We start from the raw sequence: 18,125 nt of genomic DNA, 5'->3' as shown, positions 1-18,125 counted from the left end.
GCAGCTTGGCCTGAGGGTTCACAATGTGTGAATCCCAATTAGAATCTAAGTGGCTTTGGGGACATGGTGGTACTCCTTCCCGTCTTCAGGCCTCGGTTCTCAATATGCCTATAGATGAGGGTACCCCAACCCCCTACCCTGCCAAACACAACACGCGTAATCGGGGAAGCAGAGCCTGGCCCAGTGCCTGGCACATAGTAGGAATGCATTGCATACTTGTTCACTGGTAAATGCAGCCTATCCAAAAAATACAGAAGAGAAAGAAATAAAAATGTCAGCTGAGGAAACTGAATGCCTAAAGAATACAAGGAAAGCTACCACATGCTTGTTAAAGAGAATAAATGAATTCATCTAATTTGTAGGATGCAAGATAAAGCCACACACACAAAAAATCAATTGCATTGCATTCTTATATTCCAGAGACCCACAGAAAATCCAATGAAAAGGATTCCATTTATAATAGTAAAAAATAAACACTTGAGAGTTCTTTTAATTTGGGACACAAGATATTTGTTCAAAGAAATTGTAAAAACCCAGTGGGGACTCAATTTTAGGAAAATCATCAACATAATTCATTACACTAGTAAATTAAAGGAGAAAAACCATATGATTATTTCAGTAGATTCTTAAGAAGCACTTAATTTTTCTTTATAAAAACTCTAGGTGAAATTGGAATAGAAGTAAACTTCCTTTACATGACAAAAAATAGTATTTATTGGAAACCAGCAGCAAATACCATATGCAATGTTAAAATAAATGCAATTCTATGAAAAACAGAAATAAGACAAAGAAACATATTACAAGCATTCTGGAGATTTTAGGCAATGGAATAAGGCAAGAAATTATAATAAATTCAATGAGTAATAACAACACCAACATTTACATAGTTCCAGGAACTGTCCTAAGTTCATTACAAGAGATGAGAAAACTGGGGCATGGAGTTTAAGTAACTTATTCAAAGTTACAAAGCTTCTAAGCAGCAAAGCTAGGACTTGAACCTCAGTGATCTGGTCCCAGGACATGTGCTTTTATACACTGAGATACTGTCTGTCAGGTGTTAGAAGAGAAACGTTATTATTTGCAATAATATAGTTACGTAACTTTTAAAAATCCAAGAGATTGAAATTAAACAAAAACCCTATCAGAACTGACAAGTGTCAGTAAGATGCTTGCATAAAAGACAAACATGCAAACACCACCAGTTTCTTTTATTCCACTAGGCAGAACCTCTACAGCAACATCTTGCACCCTGCCTGGGACACAGTGGACACTTGATAACTATTTGTTGAAAGGTGATTCAATAGAGAGTACAGCATCAAGTGTAGCATGGTTTGGAAAGGCCAAACCAGTTCAGCAATGTGGCTGGATTTCTCTGAGGGATCCACTGAATGACTTCCCTCCAGCCTCCAGCTGGTCCCCCTCCAGCACATGCTCTCAGATGCAGAGGAAAGCCCCCAGCATCACGTGCAACAACCCCTTCAAAGCAGAGACCCCTGCCTGTCCCATCTCAGCCTGACACCTGGGGTGGGATCATGGCATGCTGTCCCGTAGCCTGTGTTCACAGAAAACTAGAGCACCATCACAAGAGTCAACATATGAAAAGCACTTCCCGCAAGCCAGGAATTGGCAGCAAACTGTGTGATTTAGTGTCCAAATCGGGGATGATTTTGAGAGGCTGGTGCTATTATCATTAGCCCATCTTACAGGCACTGATGCAGAGGCTGAGGGAGGTGACAGAGGAAGAGGCAGAGCCTGGAATTGAACTCACATCTTTCTGCCTCCAGCATCCCTTCTGCTAAGCTGCCTCTTCACCACTGGTCCACACACTCCTCGGGGCACAGGCTGTTCTTCTTTGGAACACCACCAAACACAAGGTTCCGCACATTAGGAATTGGGTTGGGTCAACTTGGACTTTTAGGAACAGTGGACTCGTGGAGTGTTGAAGGAACACTAGCAAGGCTGGGTGCTGGAAGGCAGCAGAGGGGAGACTGCCATCGCTAGGTAGTGATAGAAGTTCCTGGTGGCCAGGGGAAAGGAAGAAGCAAGTGGATTCAGGGCATGTTTTTGAGTGTTGACGTCAATGGAAGAGCTGTAGGGCGGGGGCGGGGCAAGGGACGAGAAGAGCAGGAAAGATCCCTAGGTTTCCGGCTTAAGTAAACGGGCGGATTGGTGATGCCACTTACTAAGACGGGGAAGAATGGGGACGGGTTTGGGGGAGAAATACAGAATTTTGCTTTGGCCGTGTCAAGTCTGAGATGCTTATCAAATGTCTCTGGGAGGGGTCCAGAGATTTGCAAAATTGGATGCTTCTGCTCTTTTGCTTAAAATTCTTTGAATGCTCCCCATGGATGTAAGCCAAGCTCCACTGCCTGGAACCCCAACCGTGGCTCGTTCTGCTGCGGACCCTGACCGCCCTCAGCCTCCTCCTCCCCCTCCTCCTCCATCCTTCCCCCGACGGGATTTCCATGGGCCACCCTCAGGGCCTTTGCACATGTCTTTGCCTATGCTGGCCATGCCCTTTGTCCCCTCCTCATTCCGGAACATCCCCAGACTGGGGTGGGGCTCCTGCTCTGTGGCTCTGTGACATCCCGTCTGTCCCAGCAGAGTGTGAGCTGGGGGACGGCATCTCGGTGTGGCACCCAGAGCTCTGCGCAGGTTTCTGGTAGGTGTTCGTCTCACACATGAAGGAAGGAACGCACGAAGGGATGACCTGGAGATTGCACTAAGTCTGAGCCCACAGATTCAGACAGGACGCACTCCTCTCATCTCCAAAGATCAGGTCTGGCATGATTTGATATTCATCGCGCACACTGGGTTAAAGGGGAATGTTTAAACCACTTAAGGAAATAAACAGCTTTCCAACACCCTCAATTATTTTGGAAGCACCTGCTCACATATAATTAATGTGCCAATTAAAGTGATTATTATAACCGTGAAAGCAGGTCCCCCAAGATCCACTACTTGACAACACTTGTTTTGACTCATCTGAGTTACTCCACTGCCTTGCAAAATAAAAATAATATAACAATAATAATAATCATTAAATTCATTTCTTGAAGGATAGTCTCCAATTCAGACTTTCCACTAATCCACACCTCCCGTCTCCCTCACTGACAGGATTCCTGGGGGCCATGTGCCAAGACCTGGCTCTGGATGGTAGCATCCCCGGTTCATCCATGTGGGCAGCTGCCCTATGTGTGTAGGGGGGAGGGCATGCGGAGAGGGGAGACGGAGGGGAGGGTCCCGTCCTTTCCACCTGTCTGCTCTGCTCTGCTCTGCGTGTTTGTCTCAGGGTAGGTGAACCGTGCTGCCTGTGTCAGCTCTGCAGGTGGAAGCTGTGTTTTCCCTAGGGTCCTCCTTTGCCATTGACAGCCTCTGTGTGGATCTGTGCCACCGCCTCTGCAGACAGGTGGCTCCGGCTGTGTGATGATGAGGACATCCTGAGGCAGCCGGCCCCTCCCGGGCCCCTGGCCCTCTCTGTCTCACCCTGTGCCAGAGCTACAGAGCTTCCCAAAGGGGGATCCAGGCGGCCCCTGTCAGTTCTGTGGACCAGCCTGGATGCTGAGAAGGTCAGGCTGTAAGGGGAAATCAGGCCAGTGGACAGATCCTGCTCTGTCTTACTCTCTGCAAGGCTTGCGGCCAGTTACTTTACCTCTTTGAGCTGTGATGGCCCCAACCCTAAAATGAACAATAGTGCTGGGGTCAAATGGTATCTGTGAGGATCCAGTGGGGTGATTTTGCAACATCCCTGACACAGCACCAGAGCTAAACCATAGTGATGGCATTGATGAGGAGGAGGAGGAAGAAAAAGTCTCCCCAAGCCAGAGGGCTTGCCTGTCACTCGGGGGGAAGTCCTTCCCACCCCCTCACCCCCAGAATGGTATTTATGACCTTCAGTGGAGCCTAAAGAAAGAAAATTGTTTGGAGTCCAAGAGCGGGTTCAAAGCTTGACCCAACCTCTCTTTAATAGGACAACTCAGAGCACGTTGCTTAACCCCATCTAACCTCAGTGTCCCAGCCTCTGACATGAGAATTAGCAGGTCCAGCTTGCAGAGCCCTTCCTGCCCTTCCCCAGTCCTGCCTCTTCCTTCTGTCAAGGCTCCCTGTGGTCTCTGAACACCCGCAGCTTCTTCCTTCATGGAAGCACACAGATGAGCCTGGAGAGGCCTGTAGGGGCCAGACCCGGTAAGGGACACTGGCGTTTGGGTTTTTGTCCCAATGAGGAGGCCTCGGTGATGAGTTTCAGGCAGGGTGACATGAACAGAGATGTGTTTTACAAGGCCTTCGGCTGTGGACTGCTCTTCTGGATCTGGTCTTACCGACTTCCTTCACGTTCTCCCACACCTCTCCGCTCCCAGGTGTCTGCAGCCTCCTCTCTTTTGAACGTCCACTCCAGGGTGGGGCACCCACACGAAGCAGATTCCCAGAGCAACCACAATCACCCCTCTCCTGGAGAATCTAGAACTTTCTGGATACCTGGTGCCCCACACGTGATGGGTGGGCTAGCCAAGTTGGCTGGAGGCTCCATCTCTACCTTGTCATGATGTCATTGCTGGGCAGCTGCACTTGACATAGCACAGAATTCCAGAGCTGAAATGGATGGCGTCATCCTGCTCTGGGATCCCTTGGGCCTGGAAGCCAGGAATCCTTTCTGTTGCTCTTTTGACAGGAGACCCCTCCAACCTTTGCTTAGACACTCTCAGCGGTGGCGAACTCACCAGTCCTCAAGCCATCCCATCCATTGTTGAAGAGCTCTAATTGTGAGAAAATTATACACCTCATCGACTAAGAGTCTATTTCCATGTCCCTCAGCACCACATAAGGTATTCACTCATTCATTCATTCTCTAAGCTATGTGCTCAGATACAAACAGGACACCTGGTCTTTACCAACAAGGTGCTTGCATTCTAGAAGGGAGACGTTCAACTATTACAACTAATTCCCCTGTCGTGAGCTCTCAGTCAGCTGGCACCTGTCCTTTTAGGGGTCAGTTGCCACAATTTTGAAGAAATTTGACAGTTTTTCAGGCAATCTCTGTTTCCCTGCTTAACGACAAGCTCCATAAAGACAAGACCCCACTGTTCTTACTCAGTGCTCTAGTCCCAAGGCTTGGCACATAGTAGGTGCTCAAGAAATACCTGCTGCCTAAATGAACACGTGCATCTAGTGTGTTAAGTCCTAGGGTAGAATTCTGAGTATTTTAAGATGCCTGGGTCGTGATGATTGCATGAGGAAGAAGATGGAAGGGAAAAAACAATGGGGAAAGGTCTCTGGGGGTGACACTGCGGCTGACCTTGTAGGGCAAATAGGAGTTTGCCAGATGGAGGGGGGAAAGGCATCGCAGGCAGAGGAAGCAGCATTTGCCACAGCACGGAGGTGGGAAAGAACGTTGGCCTGTTCCAAGAACTGCAAATAGGCCAAAGAATTCCAGCAGCGGGCCCATTTGGGAACACTGTAGGAAGCAAGGCTGGAGAAAATCAGTCAATGGAGCTTGAATCAAGGACCTTGCATGATGGGCCAATGACCTTGAACTTGGTTCTTAAGGTGATGGGGAGCTCTTGTGAAGTGTAGGGCAGCCACAGTGTGTTTTAGAAAAGGGCCAGGTTGTGCCTGTCTGCGTCAGGGTGACTGTACAACGGCCCTGGGGGACATCTCTGAGTCTCCTGGGAAGAGTATGCAGTCACTCTTCATATAAGGACGACACACTCAGTACAGAAAGGGTGGGGAGAGAAGTAGGAGGAGGAAGGACTTAGAAGGGAGGAGCATCCTAAGCTGGTTTTCTAGGAAACATCTTTATTTCAGTCCTTTTCTTTTATGTCATTGGCGTGCTGGAGCGGAAGTTCACCTTTAATCTTCCTCCGACAAGTTAATTCAGCCCCCTTGTCATTTAAACCCAGCAGGGCTCAACCAGGCAGAGTCTGCTGGAAATCACACTCTGGGCTTAATATAGCTCTGGTGTCCACTGGCTCAGAGGTCCTGACAGCAACTCCAGCCAGGATTTCCGCCCTGATGAAGAATTGCCCGAGCCTCACCCTCGGGAGTACCTGGCTGTGAAGCACCAGCCTCTTCCCCCAGCCCAGGTCTGCTGGGGGAGAGGAAAGGAAGGAAGGGGGGTTGGCTGCAAAGTGGAAAAGAGCGTATCCTATAGAGACCACCTCACTTCATCCTGTCATTTTACTGATGAAGCTCCTGAGGCTCAGAGAGGAGAAGTCATTTGCTCAAGGTCACACAGGACATTTTGCCCCCAGGCCCCTGCTCTTTTCTTTTCTGTGCATTTGGTAAATGAGGACAAACTCCCTATCAATGCGTCCACCTTGGATCTGCCAGCCTACCCTGTTTTCTTTTCACGGCCATCCAATCGGAGAGCCTGTTACTGGTGGAGTCCACATGTGCTCCAATAGAACGCCTTGTTATTTGGACACCCACTCCAACGGTTGGCACCTCCGCCCCCCAATAGTCTGGGAGCCAAGAGCTCTTATCAGCCTTGTATGAGCACCTCTGGGCAGAGAAATGGTCTCATTGCCAATATCAGAAACCTGATCGTAATCCCCCAAAGAGGATACATTTCTCTGGTCAGAACACCTACCCACGTGCCAGAGATAGCGGTGAATTGCTGCCAAAGCCGGCCGTTCCTTCCCCCCCTCCCCCTTATCTCCTTCTCCCGTCCAAGGGTGTCTGTGCGCACATGGGCTTGACTGGCCTGTGGCATCTGGACTGAGCCCAGCCCCGCACGGCTCTTCCCACCCAAAGCCGACTGCAGTACCCCTTCCCCCCACCAGGTCCCTGGAAAGCTCAAGGACCACAGGCTCCCTGTCACACACAGCCTTGCAGCCCCTTGGTCTCCTAGACCCATCCTGAGTACCACCTTGGTGACCCACAGGTAGAGGTAACAACACCTTCCACATTTCACCCTCATGAGCCCTGGACACCTGCTGCTGCCCATTTGAGCCTTTTAGGGGATGTCACAGACCCTTTTGTGAATATTCGTTCCCTTTTCCCTAAGAACTGCGCACAGCATATTGGATATACTTTCTGGGGATCCAAGTACCTCCCCCACAAAGCCTATCCACACACCCCCTAGGGGTCCAGAGATGCCACATAAGGACTCTGGTCCAGGGCCCGTAGGTACCACGGCGCACACTGGAGCAGCAGATAAATAAAACTCAGCCACAGACACAAAGACAAGACGGATAACTAAAATACCAGGTGATACCTCTCTAATGGAAGAAAGCAAAACAATGCCGAGGGAACGTAAACAGGAGGGTCTCTGAATTCTGCTCGGTGAGTGAGGTCAGAAGGCTTCACAGAGAAGAGAATGAGTAAGACTTGGCCAGGCGGAAAAGGGGATAAAGTGACCTGAGTGAAGCCTATTTCCCCTGCACCGAGGGTGATGTAAATGGGTCTCCTTTGTTTCACACAAACCCCTGGGAGATGCTTAGAGGGAGCCGATCAAGCCCATGCACCAGATGAGGAAACAGATCTTTACAGTTTAATGATGCCTGGACTTGGAAGCTCTCCCCTGGAGGGAATCGGGTCCACTATCTCCTTCTTTGCATCTCCAGCACCGTGTACCGTGCTCAGCACCAAGCAGTGTTGTGTGAACAGCTGTCGTCCACAGGCTACCAAATTAATTGGATGGTTAGAGCTGAGAACTTTCCTCCAAATACCAAAGGCATTGCTGAATCCCTCTAGACTCCCTTAAACTCTCTGGGCAAGCACTTCCACATCCTTGAAGAGGAAAGTGAGGCTGCCACCAGTTCCAGATTGCAAGGCTGGGGGAGTTTGTTGGCTTATGAACGACATGCAAACAGAGATGGACCAGATAGAAGCAGCACTGTCTTTATGTTATCTGCAAAGGTTTGTCTAGAAGTTCAAGGTCAAATCCTCTTAATAGCCAAATCCTCAAGGCTATGCCACAGCTGGTCTTAGTGCTCCCCTCAGCCCACTCCAGCCAGGCTTCTGCCCCCACTAACTCTGAGGAAGCTGCTCTGGTCTGGGACCACAGGGAGCTCCACGTTGCAGATTTGTGGACATTCCTCAGTTCTTTTAAGTCCTCTCACTGCAGCATTGGAGGCAGCTGACTGTTTTTTCTTTCTTGGACCACTTTCTTCCTTTGGGGTCTGGGACACCCCACCCTCCCAGTTTTCTTCATATCTTGCTGACTGCTATTTCTCCATCTCTTCAGATGGATACAATCTATGGTTGAGGGTGAAATAAAAAGACTGCAATGGAGCTAGACTTGGAAAGATGTTTGTTTCTTCCTTATGTGTCACTACACTTATTCTACAATCAGCTGTCCTTTGGTGGGCCTTCTCTCTGGTACTTTCTCTTTCCTCATGGGTGACTGGTGTGATAAAATTAGGTGTAGGATATTCCTCATCAGTGAAAGCCTGCCCCTTTGGGAGACCAGGGACAAGGATGGAGACCTGGACAAGGCAGGTCAGCCGACTTAGCCCTGGATCAGTGAAGAAGGCTTCTGGTCTTCCTTAATCCCTTCCTCCTCCAGATCTTGGAGCTGTTAAGACCTGTGAGGGGGGTAGCAAGGAGCAGCCAGTTTGAGTGGCTGCCAGGCTGGACTCCAAGCCAGAGGGGCCAAAGGAGTGATACAGCCCAGTTCTCTAGGACTTGGGACCTGGTCTGTACTCATCACCAAGAGCGTACCTGCCTTCTTGCCCTTATGATATCATTGGACTGTAATGTCCCTTTATCATCATCATTTCCCACTTTGTTTCAGACAAAAAAACATTGTCAAGGACTGAGACTAAGAGAGAGCTAATGCTAGTAAAGCCATTTTGAAATAACTTCTTGCTTCAGGGAGAGCTAAGATCCACTGAAGCGGCTTAGCTGTGTGATGACCTTTCCGAGAATTAAATCCAGTGAGTTCACCAGCAGGACCACATAGCGACAAAGAGGGTAACAGCCTTAAGTATTATCCCTGACTGTCTGTGTTGGGAAGGCAGGTGGTAGGATGGAACTCAAGGAACCCCATCTTGGTGATCCTCCCACAATACCTTCCACTCTTACTTACTCTGTAATTCCCCTCTCTGGATCTCTTGTTACCAAGGGTCATGAGAGGATAATGGCTACCATTTGTTGAACAGGTCCCATCATGAGCTTTTGTTGGGTGGAATAAAAGGATTGCAGTGGGACTGGGCTTGTTTGGTTGCAGACATTATCTCATTTATGCCTACAATGTAGGTAGTTTCATGCCCAATTTCAGATGAGGTTTTCAAAACAGAAAGGTTAGGTCACTGCCTGAAGTCACATGCCCTGAACTCAAATGCAGGTATCCTGATGCTGAAGTCCTCTTTCTCTTTACCTTACTCTTCCCAGCTTCCAGGCTTAATCCCTTCTCTAAAGGCTCAGAGTAGCCATAAACCCTCACTGCAGAGGCAGCCAGCAGAGCCCCAAAGTGGGAACTCACCCCGGCCAGGTAGCATCACGGAGGAGGCATCTCCACCACTAAACAAACACCCAGGCACACGTTCCCCACAAGGTGAAAGAGAAGAGATAAGGCGCTCCTGAAAGTGGCGGCGTTATCACTCTTTGTAGATTTCCTCGCTCTATCTCGCTCCGTGGCTATCTTTTCTGTGGCCTTGTAACCTGGACCCAGTGCAGCTCTTGGGAACAAATTGTGAAGGAAAGAGATGAAACAAAGGAAAGATGATAAAAACTGCTGTTAAAGTTTAAATTCCCAGGATTCTCTGTGGTCGTTTAATGGATTTCTATGATATAAACAGACCTTTGGCTTTGCCTGCTGGGTGGGTGACGTCCAAGTAAATGAGTTTAGACAGCGTTCCCTAATAAGAAATGTTCCTTTTTCTTCATACTCCACAAAGCATCCTAAGTGTACAGGGACTCACACTCAGTCCCCAGGCAGAAGCAGACAGATCGGATCAGCTGGACACAGATGCCCACCTGAAACAGAAGTGGGCTCCTGTCAAAACAGTAGCCTGTCAAAACGTGCATGTGTATTTCCAGCTCTAACATTTGTTCACATAACACATATACTGAGGTGGCTCTCTGCTAAGAGTTGTGGATATAAGGGGAAAAGATGTGGCCTTTGTGCTTGAGATGCTCACAGCCCAGTGGACCATACACGTGTTTCGACATAATGAGGAAAGAGCTGGAGTACAGACTCTCAAAGAGGAATCACAGAGGAGGAACTGTCTAGAACTTTCTGCAGAAGTCAGGGAAGGCAACACGAGCTGAGACATAGTCTTTTTGGGTGGCCTCAATATCTTCATCTGAAAAATAGGCTTGACAATACTACCAACCTCAATGTCAACATGAAAATGAATGCAGCCATGTATGTAAAGCCCTCAGTCCAGTGCCCAGGCACAGAGTAAGGGCTCAGTACTATTAGTCACTCAGATTAGTATTAGCAGAATTACTGAATGAGTCCCCAAGTTTAGGTGTAAATGGATAGAAATGATTAAGTAGAGGATATTATTTACCATTCGTTTTCTATAACCAGGTCTCAACCTTAATGCTAGAATAGTTTGGTTGTTTGGTGACTGCCTCCTACTGGCCAAGTGTGGAATTGCATCCCTGCCCTATTAGCTGCTGTATATTTTCTAGGGAAAGAGGAAAGCTATGTGAGTGAGCTCTGAAGAAGCCTGAGAAACTCAAATCTGGGAGGGAACCCATGTAACAGTGGAGAAAACCCGGGGAGATGGTGAAAAGGCTGCAAAGCATTCTCACATTGAACAGGGCTTTGATAGATGGCTATGATACCTGCACCTCAGGGGCCTGAAAACTTTGACATCTTCTCTATGTTTTCAAAGAAATCTTTTGAGGATGATAATCCCTCTTCCAACCCCTCATTCCGCGGAATCCAATGATGGCAGGTTACACGACAAATCAAATTCATTTTTCTCAAGTTCACTTTAGGTTGAGTTTGCCTAGAAAGCTGGCTCAATGAGCAGTCACTTTCACTCCCTTGTCAGGAAAGTACAATATATTCCAGGAAGGGGCCATGATCATTTTTTTCAAATATCTACAGCAGGTTGTCCAATAGAACTTTCTGTGGTGATGAAAATGGTCTCTACCCACTCTGTCCAGTATGGCAGCCACTAATTACACATGGCAAGTCTGACTGAGAAAATGAATTTCTCATTTAATGTGATTTAATTAAATTTAAATAGCTACATGTAACAAGTGGCTACCATATTGGACAGCACAGACCCAGGGGCTCTGATCATGTACACTTTCTTGAGTCTCTTCTAGAGTTCTGTCATCTTTTTCTATAATTTGGCCAGACCATGGGGCAAAGTGTCCAAGGTGCAGGGCCTTGCCACCCCTCCTATGTCCCTGCCCTCCTACCCCATCCCCAAGGGGCCCATAAGCCAAGGCCTTCCCAAATGTCAAGCTGGAGGTCTTGCTAACCCCGAGGGGGTGATCTCTTTTGCTTCACACAATTCCATCAGCTCCCCCAATTTACCCAAAGAATCCAATGCATTTGCTAATGCTTCTGAGAGCTTAGGATGACCCCATTGCTAAGATAATGTCTTTAGGACCAGAGGGGAGGCTGCTGGGCTTGACACATTTTTGGGGTCACTTTGTGCCCACTGGGCTGAGTGGGCAGAGGCAGCCTCATCACAATGCCTTGCTTTTCCCTGCTAAAGGGGTTGGAGACACAGCCCTGGCTGGACCTGTGTAATCTATTCATTTCCTTCCAAGCCGGGCTCTGTAAGCTCATTCATGGAGGGTGGGCAAAGGAAGCTGGGGAGGGAAGCAAACGCACGTACAGAAAATAAACAACGCTCGGCAGCCCCGTGTTGGGGGCGGGGGCGGCTGGGGGAAGACAGAGATGGGGGCGTGAAGCTGTGGGGGCTTGTCTGGGGGGGATCCGGCTAGGGAAGGAGACTGGGGTTTCCGTTGCTGCCTCTCCCACCTCCTCCAGAAGCCCCGCCCCGGCCTTGGCTCCTGGAGCCCCCATCTTGGTAAGCTCTTATCTCTCTCCATTCAGCTGGCTCCTTGGGAAAAGAGGTGATAGGTGACAGAAGGCCAGTGTGGCAGCAGGCAAAGAGAGAACTGGCAGCATGGAGCCAGTTCCCTGGAATTTGCTCCTGTCCTGTGCCCCATCTTCACTATCATAGACAGGGCATGCAGGGCTCCCCTGGTCCCAGGGAGAGTACCAAGTCAGCTGAGCCCGCTTCCTCAGCCCAGCTACAGAATCAAAAGGGCCAAAGCATTTGGCTCCAGTGGGCAATTTGCATGTGATTTGCATACATCTGCATCCCCCCCCACCCCCCATTCCAGACGCGCTCAGTCAAAAGATGTGAAATGAAATAAAATAAATTAATTAGTGCAGCCTACCATAGCCCACTATGCAGGGCCTGACACCCGCAAGAGACGTAACTGATTTTTAAAGCAATCAATGTGATGGCAGGCCAGGATGGAGATAAGGGGGGTGGGGCGGTGAACGGAGTGCTCAGCATTAGGGTAAAGAAGGGGAAGGCGGAGTCTCTGTCCACACTGGAAGCTGGGCATCACCTTCTGCTCCCATCCCCAGTCTTCAGAGAACACAGAGGTGAGCTGTGTGGAAGCCTGCTCTTGGTTTCCTACACCTCAGCCTGGCACTGCTGTTGCCCCCACCCTGGTAGCTACCTCTACAGGGAGATTTTCACCACTGATGCGGGAACATTTGATTTCAAACAAGAGCGAGGATGATTGCTTCGAGGGATGGGAAGGCAATGAGGTGCGTGCCTACTGATATTTTCCTGTTTCCAAACTCCCTCCCATCTTCACTCCTATTAACTGTTCCCACTGGGTCTCTGTATTTCTCTCTGCCAACTGGATAGGTCTCTCACTACCCCTCACTCTGACGACATCCACAGAGGCTTGAGGAGGAGACACGGTCCCCTTGTCAAGAGTGAGCTGGAGTTAATTTATCCCAGTCCTTCTGCCAGGTGCTAATGAGATGCTCGCAGCATGCGTCAGCCAAGCAGTTCCCGTATCGTGTAAATACGCCTCTTAGTGATTCAGTTCATGGCACTATTTAACATATGCCTTGACTTTCTCTAGGCGCATTGATCTATCCAGGATGGAAACCTCATCTAAAGAGGAGGTCCTGTGGGGAGCTGAATGTCAGGTTCACACCTGTGGGTCTCAGGCAGCCTCGAGCTTGGGTGGAGGGCCCTGGAGGTGATTCTAAGTGAGAGGGGCTACAACGATATTGGTTAAAAGGAGCCCAGGTCACAGTGCCCAGCAAAATAGCAGCGACCAGCAAATGATGAATCAAAGGCCAAGAATGCAAGAAGGAACAGTAACGACAGGATGGTTCAAGGCAAGGTTGGACCGACAGCAAGGAGGCTGAGGAAACCAGTTCAGAGTCAAGGGCTCCCCAGCAGGATCCTCTAACACTGGGTTTCCTTGCACAGCACCACGGGTGTGGCAGCAGCTCGAGGGAGCAAAGGAACCATTTCTACATGCTTGCTCCTAAGCTGTGCCCATCCAACCCCCACCTTCCACCCACCCCTCGCCACTCCCCGCCGTCTACCTCCACGCTCCCTCCAGAGCCATTCCACTTGACTGTGTCATCCATTGGTTTCAGCTGAAGAAAGGGCAACGCAACTTACAAAGGTTAGGAAAGTGTTGGTTTTAGATCAGGGGCTGGCAAACTATTGCCGGTGGACCAAATCAGCCTACAGTCTGCTTTTGTATGACCCATGAGCCAAGACTGGTTTTTTACCTTTTTCAATGGCTGGAAAAAATAAAAAGAAGACGATTTTGTGGCACGTGAAAATTACATGAAATTCAAGTGTCCGTGAATAAAATTTTATGGGAACCCTGCCATGCCCTTCCATTGACATGTCCGTGGCTGTTTTCTCACTATAACAGAGCTGGGTAGTTGCGACAGAGACCATATGGTCCCCAGACAGGAAAATATTTACAATCTGGGCCCCACCAAAAAATTTTGCCAACCCCTGTTATAGCTCATGGAAGGGGAGCTCTCCGCCTTACCCGTTCCCCAGATGGTGGTACCTTGCTCTGTGCAAACCTGAGTGTGGCACTTCAAGAAAGTCAGTGCCAACTGGACCTTCTCCTGAGCCCAGCCAGCCCCAACTCCCTTGTGACAAAGGGAGACCAGGCTGGGATGCCCAGTCCAGACACACAGGTATGTCTAGTGGTGGCTTAAATGGCCAACACTTGTTCCCAAGACCCAAAGCTGGTTCTCCTGTTGCCAACACCTGGGCTCTGGGCAGGTGGGCATCTGCTCATCTCTATAACATCCCTTCTCAGGCCTCCTTAGACCTTGGGGTGCCAGGCACCAGGACTAGCCCTATGTGTAATCAGATTAGAAGGCAGACTATATCTGTAATTTAATTTTTAAGAAGGCAGGAAGCTGTCCTGTTCTCTCTCCCCTGCCAAAAACATTACCCAAATCCTCATGGCCCAAGTTTCACCCTTCAGTGTTCTTTAGTTACACGGCAGTCAGGGCCTGCAGCATTGTTAGTAACTAATGCTAGGTACCAATGGGGTTTCCTGAGCATAAGGGCATGTTAGGGACACGAAAGATGCCAGAACAAGATAGATCCTGAGGACAGAAGAGAAGTCTGGGCAAAGGGGTCTTTAAGGAGGGTTTCCGCAGAGGATGGGGACCTGGCAGAAGGCACAGGACAGCTCAGGGCTGATTAGGGCTGAGGATATAGCCAATCCAGTGAAGGTTTCCAGAGAGGCTCTGGGGACTCTACCCTCAGCCCTGGCCATACGCGTAGAGGGGAGAGTGGAGGCGACTTACCCGGTACCACACGATCTCACGCATGCGGCCATCTGTCTTGAAGTTACATTTCAAGGTCACAGCATCACCAGCCACCACGGGTGGGAGAGGCTCAATACTGACGGTCAAGTAGCCTATGGAAGAAAGGAGAGGGGGTGGTGAGGGCATGAGCTGATCTCGAGGGTTGGGCTGAAGGGTGGAATGGGGGAGGGAACCAGCACAACAGCAGGGGGCACTTTTCTCACTGTAGTCCTTGTGAATGGTGATGGTGGGCCCGAGTGGAGCTCATCACCCTCTTCTTCCTTCTCATTTTTGCCTCCCTTTCTGAGAACCTTCCTGGCTCCCCATGGATCCCTCCAAACCTGAAAACACTTCTTCTTGGGATGAACGGTCCTGTGAAAGTAGGACCTGCTGGCACCTGGAGGAAGTGCCTCAATGTATTTCTACAAGATAGCCTTGTAGAAGAAACAGGTCTGTGGTCCAACATTGCGCCTCCATCCCCGCTTTTAGAAAGTCTCAATGTGTGTAAGATCTGTAGGAAATGAACATGTTGAAATGCATGTAACCTAGCATCTCCACACCTATTTGACTGTGGGTGCTTGACCAACCCTTAAACCCCATCCGCATCCCATGCAGCCAGAGTCCCTGGAACATCGGGATATGGTGTCCTAGGTAGCCATACCCCTCCATTCCCAGCCTCATAAAATTACTCCTGGTGAGAGGGGAAGAGGGAACTGGGAAACTGCTGTCTGCTTCCTGAACCCCCCAATCTCCCATCATACACACCCTGCCACCCAGGAGGATATGTATTCCTAACCCTGGGCCATGGCGGTGGTGATGGTAGGAGGGGTGATAATGGGCTGACTGCCTGGGAAGGAGTCTCAGTTGTCTGCAAGCACACATGATGCTTCTCACCCACCAGCTCTGCCCGGAATCCCTGCCCAGCTCCCAAAAGCTGGGGCTCTTCTCCTGGTAGACACACCCCAGGCAACACTGATGCCTTCACACCAAAGTCCAGTCTGCTGAGTCCTCTGACAAACCCCTCTACCTCCCAGAGCCCATCCTGAGGGCAAGGTGCCTACTCCAGCTCAATGGGGAAACTCATTCATGGGCTGATCATCCAGGCTCATCGGGTTGGCTTCCTGCCGGCTGATGTCCAGCCATTGATCTAATGGATCAATCCAGTCTGATTGCCTTAATGAGAAAACTAGCCAGAATGGGTTTGTGGATTTCAATTGTGCAGGCAACCTGAGCAGATGGAGCCCAGGGCTCTGACCCCCGCCTGGAACTTAATGGTTACAACACTCTATGAAGAAAAAAAAAGGAAAAAATAGAAAAAAGAATTGACTTCGAGGGGATCAATTTGGAAGCTGGGGGCAGACTTCACTTGTGTGGTCCAAGGCTTCAGGTCCCAATGTCCAGGATAAGGAGGTAAACTTGGGGCTCACCCCCAGGTGGCCTCTAACTTAGACCAAAGGTCAGGCTCACAGGGAGCCCCAGAGAACACATGGCCCATGAGAGCAGTGACAGAGCTAACTGGAAGGAAGGACCCATCTTCTGCCAACTCTTCTCCTCATTCATTCTGCCCCAGAGTTTGCTCCCACCTGCCCTGAGCAGGCCCTGGGCAGAAAGCAGGATGGCTCGAGCATCGTCCTGCCCTCCAGGAATACACAGTGGAGGGACAGATTCACAACACGATCACACTAAGTGGGCAAGGGTAATGGAAGGATAACAGTGAGGGACTGGGGGAGGGGAGAGGGGGAACCTGGTCCAGCCTGGATGATCAGGGAAGTCCCCAAGCCCACCAGGTACCAAACCATGACAAACAAGGAGGCCACCTGCAGGGGGATGAACCCCAGTGGGAGGGAGAACTCTGGGACAAGCCAAGCCAAGTGTGAAGCAGTAATAGCGGCTCACATTCCCAGACACGGGGCTCCGTGCTTAATACACACTTACTCACTTCATTGTCACCACAATCCTAGGAGAGAGGAACTAGTATTATTCTGACTTTCTACAGGGAAACAGAGAGGTGAAGTAACCTGCCAAGATCACGCAGGTGTACGTGGCAGAGCTGGGACTCAAACCCAGACCTTCTGGTTCCATTGTGACCACCATGCTACACACAGCTGATGACGGAAGAGGTGAGGATGGGCCAGCAAACATGTCACATCCAGCTGTGGAAAGGATGGGAGTGTGCTGCTGGGGAGGGAGGGCATGACAAGAGAACAGGACCTGATCTGCTCTGCTATGGTTCCCAGCCTTGGGATGACCACTTCCCCCCCGCCATGACCGCTCACCTTTCCAACAGGGCTGCCCTACCCTGGGGTGGAGGGGTGGTTCTCGCCCTTCGAGCTACAACCAAGATGAGCATCATTTGTCCAGATGGCTGAGCAGCTCAAGACCAGAGAACAGCCCCTCCCACTGGAAGGAGATGGGAAGGACACATTTTCAGAAGCATAAATCTTCCAGCCAGCCCAAGGTGGGTGTAGATGGTGCGTGCATGTGAGGTGGGCCAGGGCAGGGTGCCAGCTTGCAGGGTCATTGTTTCCTGGCGAGCCCTGAGGGAATCACAGGTGTGAGTCCGGTGGGCATTGGAGGAAATGGTGGAAACTCTGGTGATTGGTGGCCAAGCTGGGAACACCGACAGGTGTAGCAGGTATCTGGGGCACAGGCTTCACAGGGGCAAGCGGGGGTGAGAGCAGAGAAAGCCCACTGCATAGCGGAGAGAGGGGGTCCTTGGGACACTGGAAGAGGAGAATTAAAAAGTGGGTACATGAAGGTGGCTTTGACCCCTTAAGACAGCATTTCCCAGGTTGTATAGAGAATAGGGAGCTTCTAATAGATGTTTCAGGCAATGAGATTTCCATCATTAACTAAGTGTGAGAAATTTGGGGTTAAACAAAATTAAATGTGGTCTTTCCCTTCAAAATGTCTCAGAAACTTTCTCTCCTTCCTTCTCCCTGTCTTGCCTTCTTCTGTAAAAATTACTGAGAATCTATTTGGTACCAGGCACCATTCCAGGCACCAGGGATACGACAGTGAGTGCAGGCAGGTCCTGCTCCCTGCAGCTGATGCCCCAGCAGAGGAGATGATAATCAAAGGAACGAACGATGCGAAATATGTCAGGTGGTGATAAGCGCAATGAAGAAAAGCAAATCAGGGTGAAGCCAGAGAGAGCAATGGGAGAGGGGTTGCTCTGGACAGGGCATGATCCAGGAGGCCTCTTTGAAAGGGCCAGAATAAAAGAAAGTGTGAGCCACATTGATTCCAGGGGGAGAGCATTCCAGAGAGGAGACATCACACGTGCAAAGGCCCTGAAGCTGGAGTGTGTTTGTGATTCTCCAAACTTGGGCGGCGGTGGGAAACTTCTTTGTGACATTGTATACTGTGGAGCCCACTG

The 18,125-nt window shown here is 49.8% G+C and overlaps 1 protein-coding gene across 1 annotated transcript in view; it reads right to left on the bottom strand.

Moving 5' to 3' along the window:
- Nucleotides 1–18,125, bottom strand: part of IGSF21 (immunoglobin superfamily member 21) — a 245,812-nt gene that overhangs the window by 123,207 nt on the left and 104,480 nt on the right. The window contains exon 2 of the mRNA XM_057750825.1: nucleotides 14,747–14,859. Within this exon, the coding sequence (XP_057606808.1) occupies nucleotides 14,747–14,859 (113 nt within the window). The remainder of the gene's footprint in view (nucleotides 1–14,746; nucleotides 14,860–18,125) is intronic.

Source organism: Hippopotamus amphibius, chromosome 1 (assembly GCF_030028045.1).
Source record: "Hippopotamus amphibius kiboko isolate mHipAmp2 chromosome 1, mHipAmp2.hap2, whole genome shotgun sequence".
Taxonomy (NCBI): Eukaryota; Metazoa; Chordata; class Mammalia; order Artiodactyla; family Hippopotamidae; genus Hippopotamus; species Hippopotamus amphibius.
This window is presented reverse-complemented; position numbering and strand designations above follow the sequence as displayed.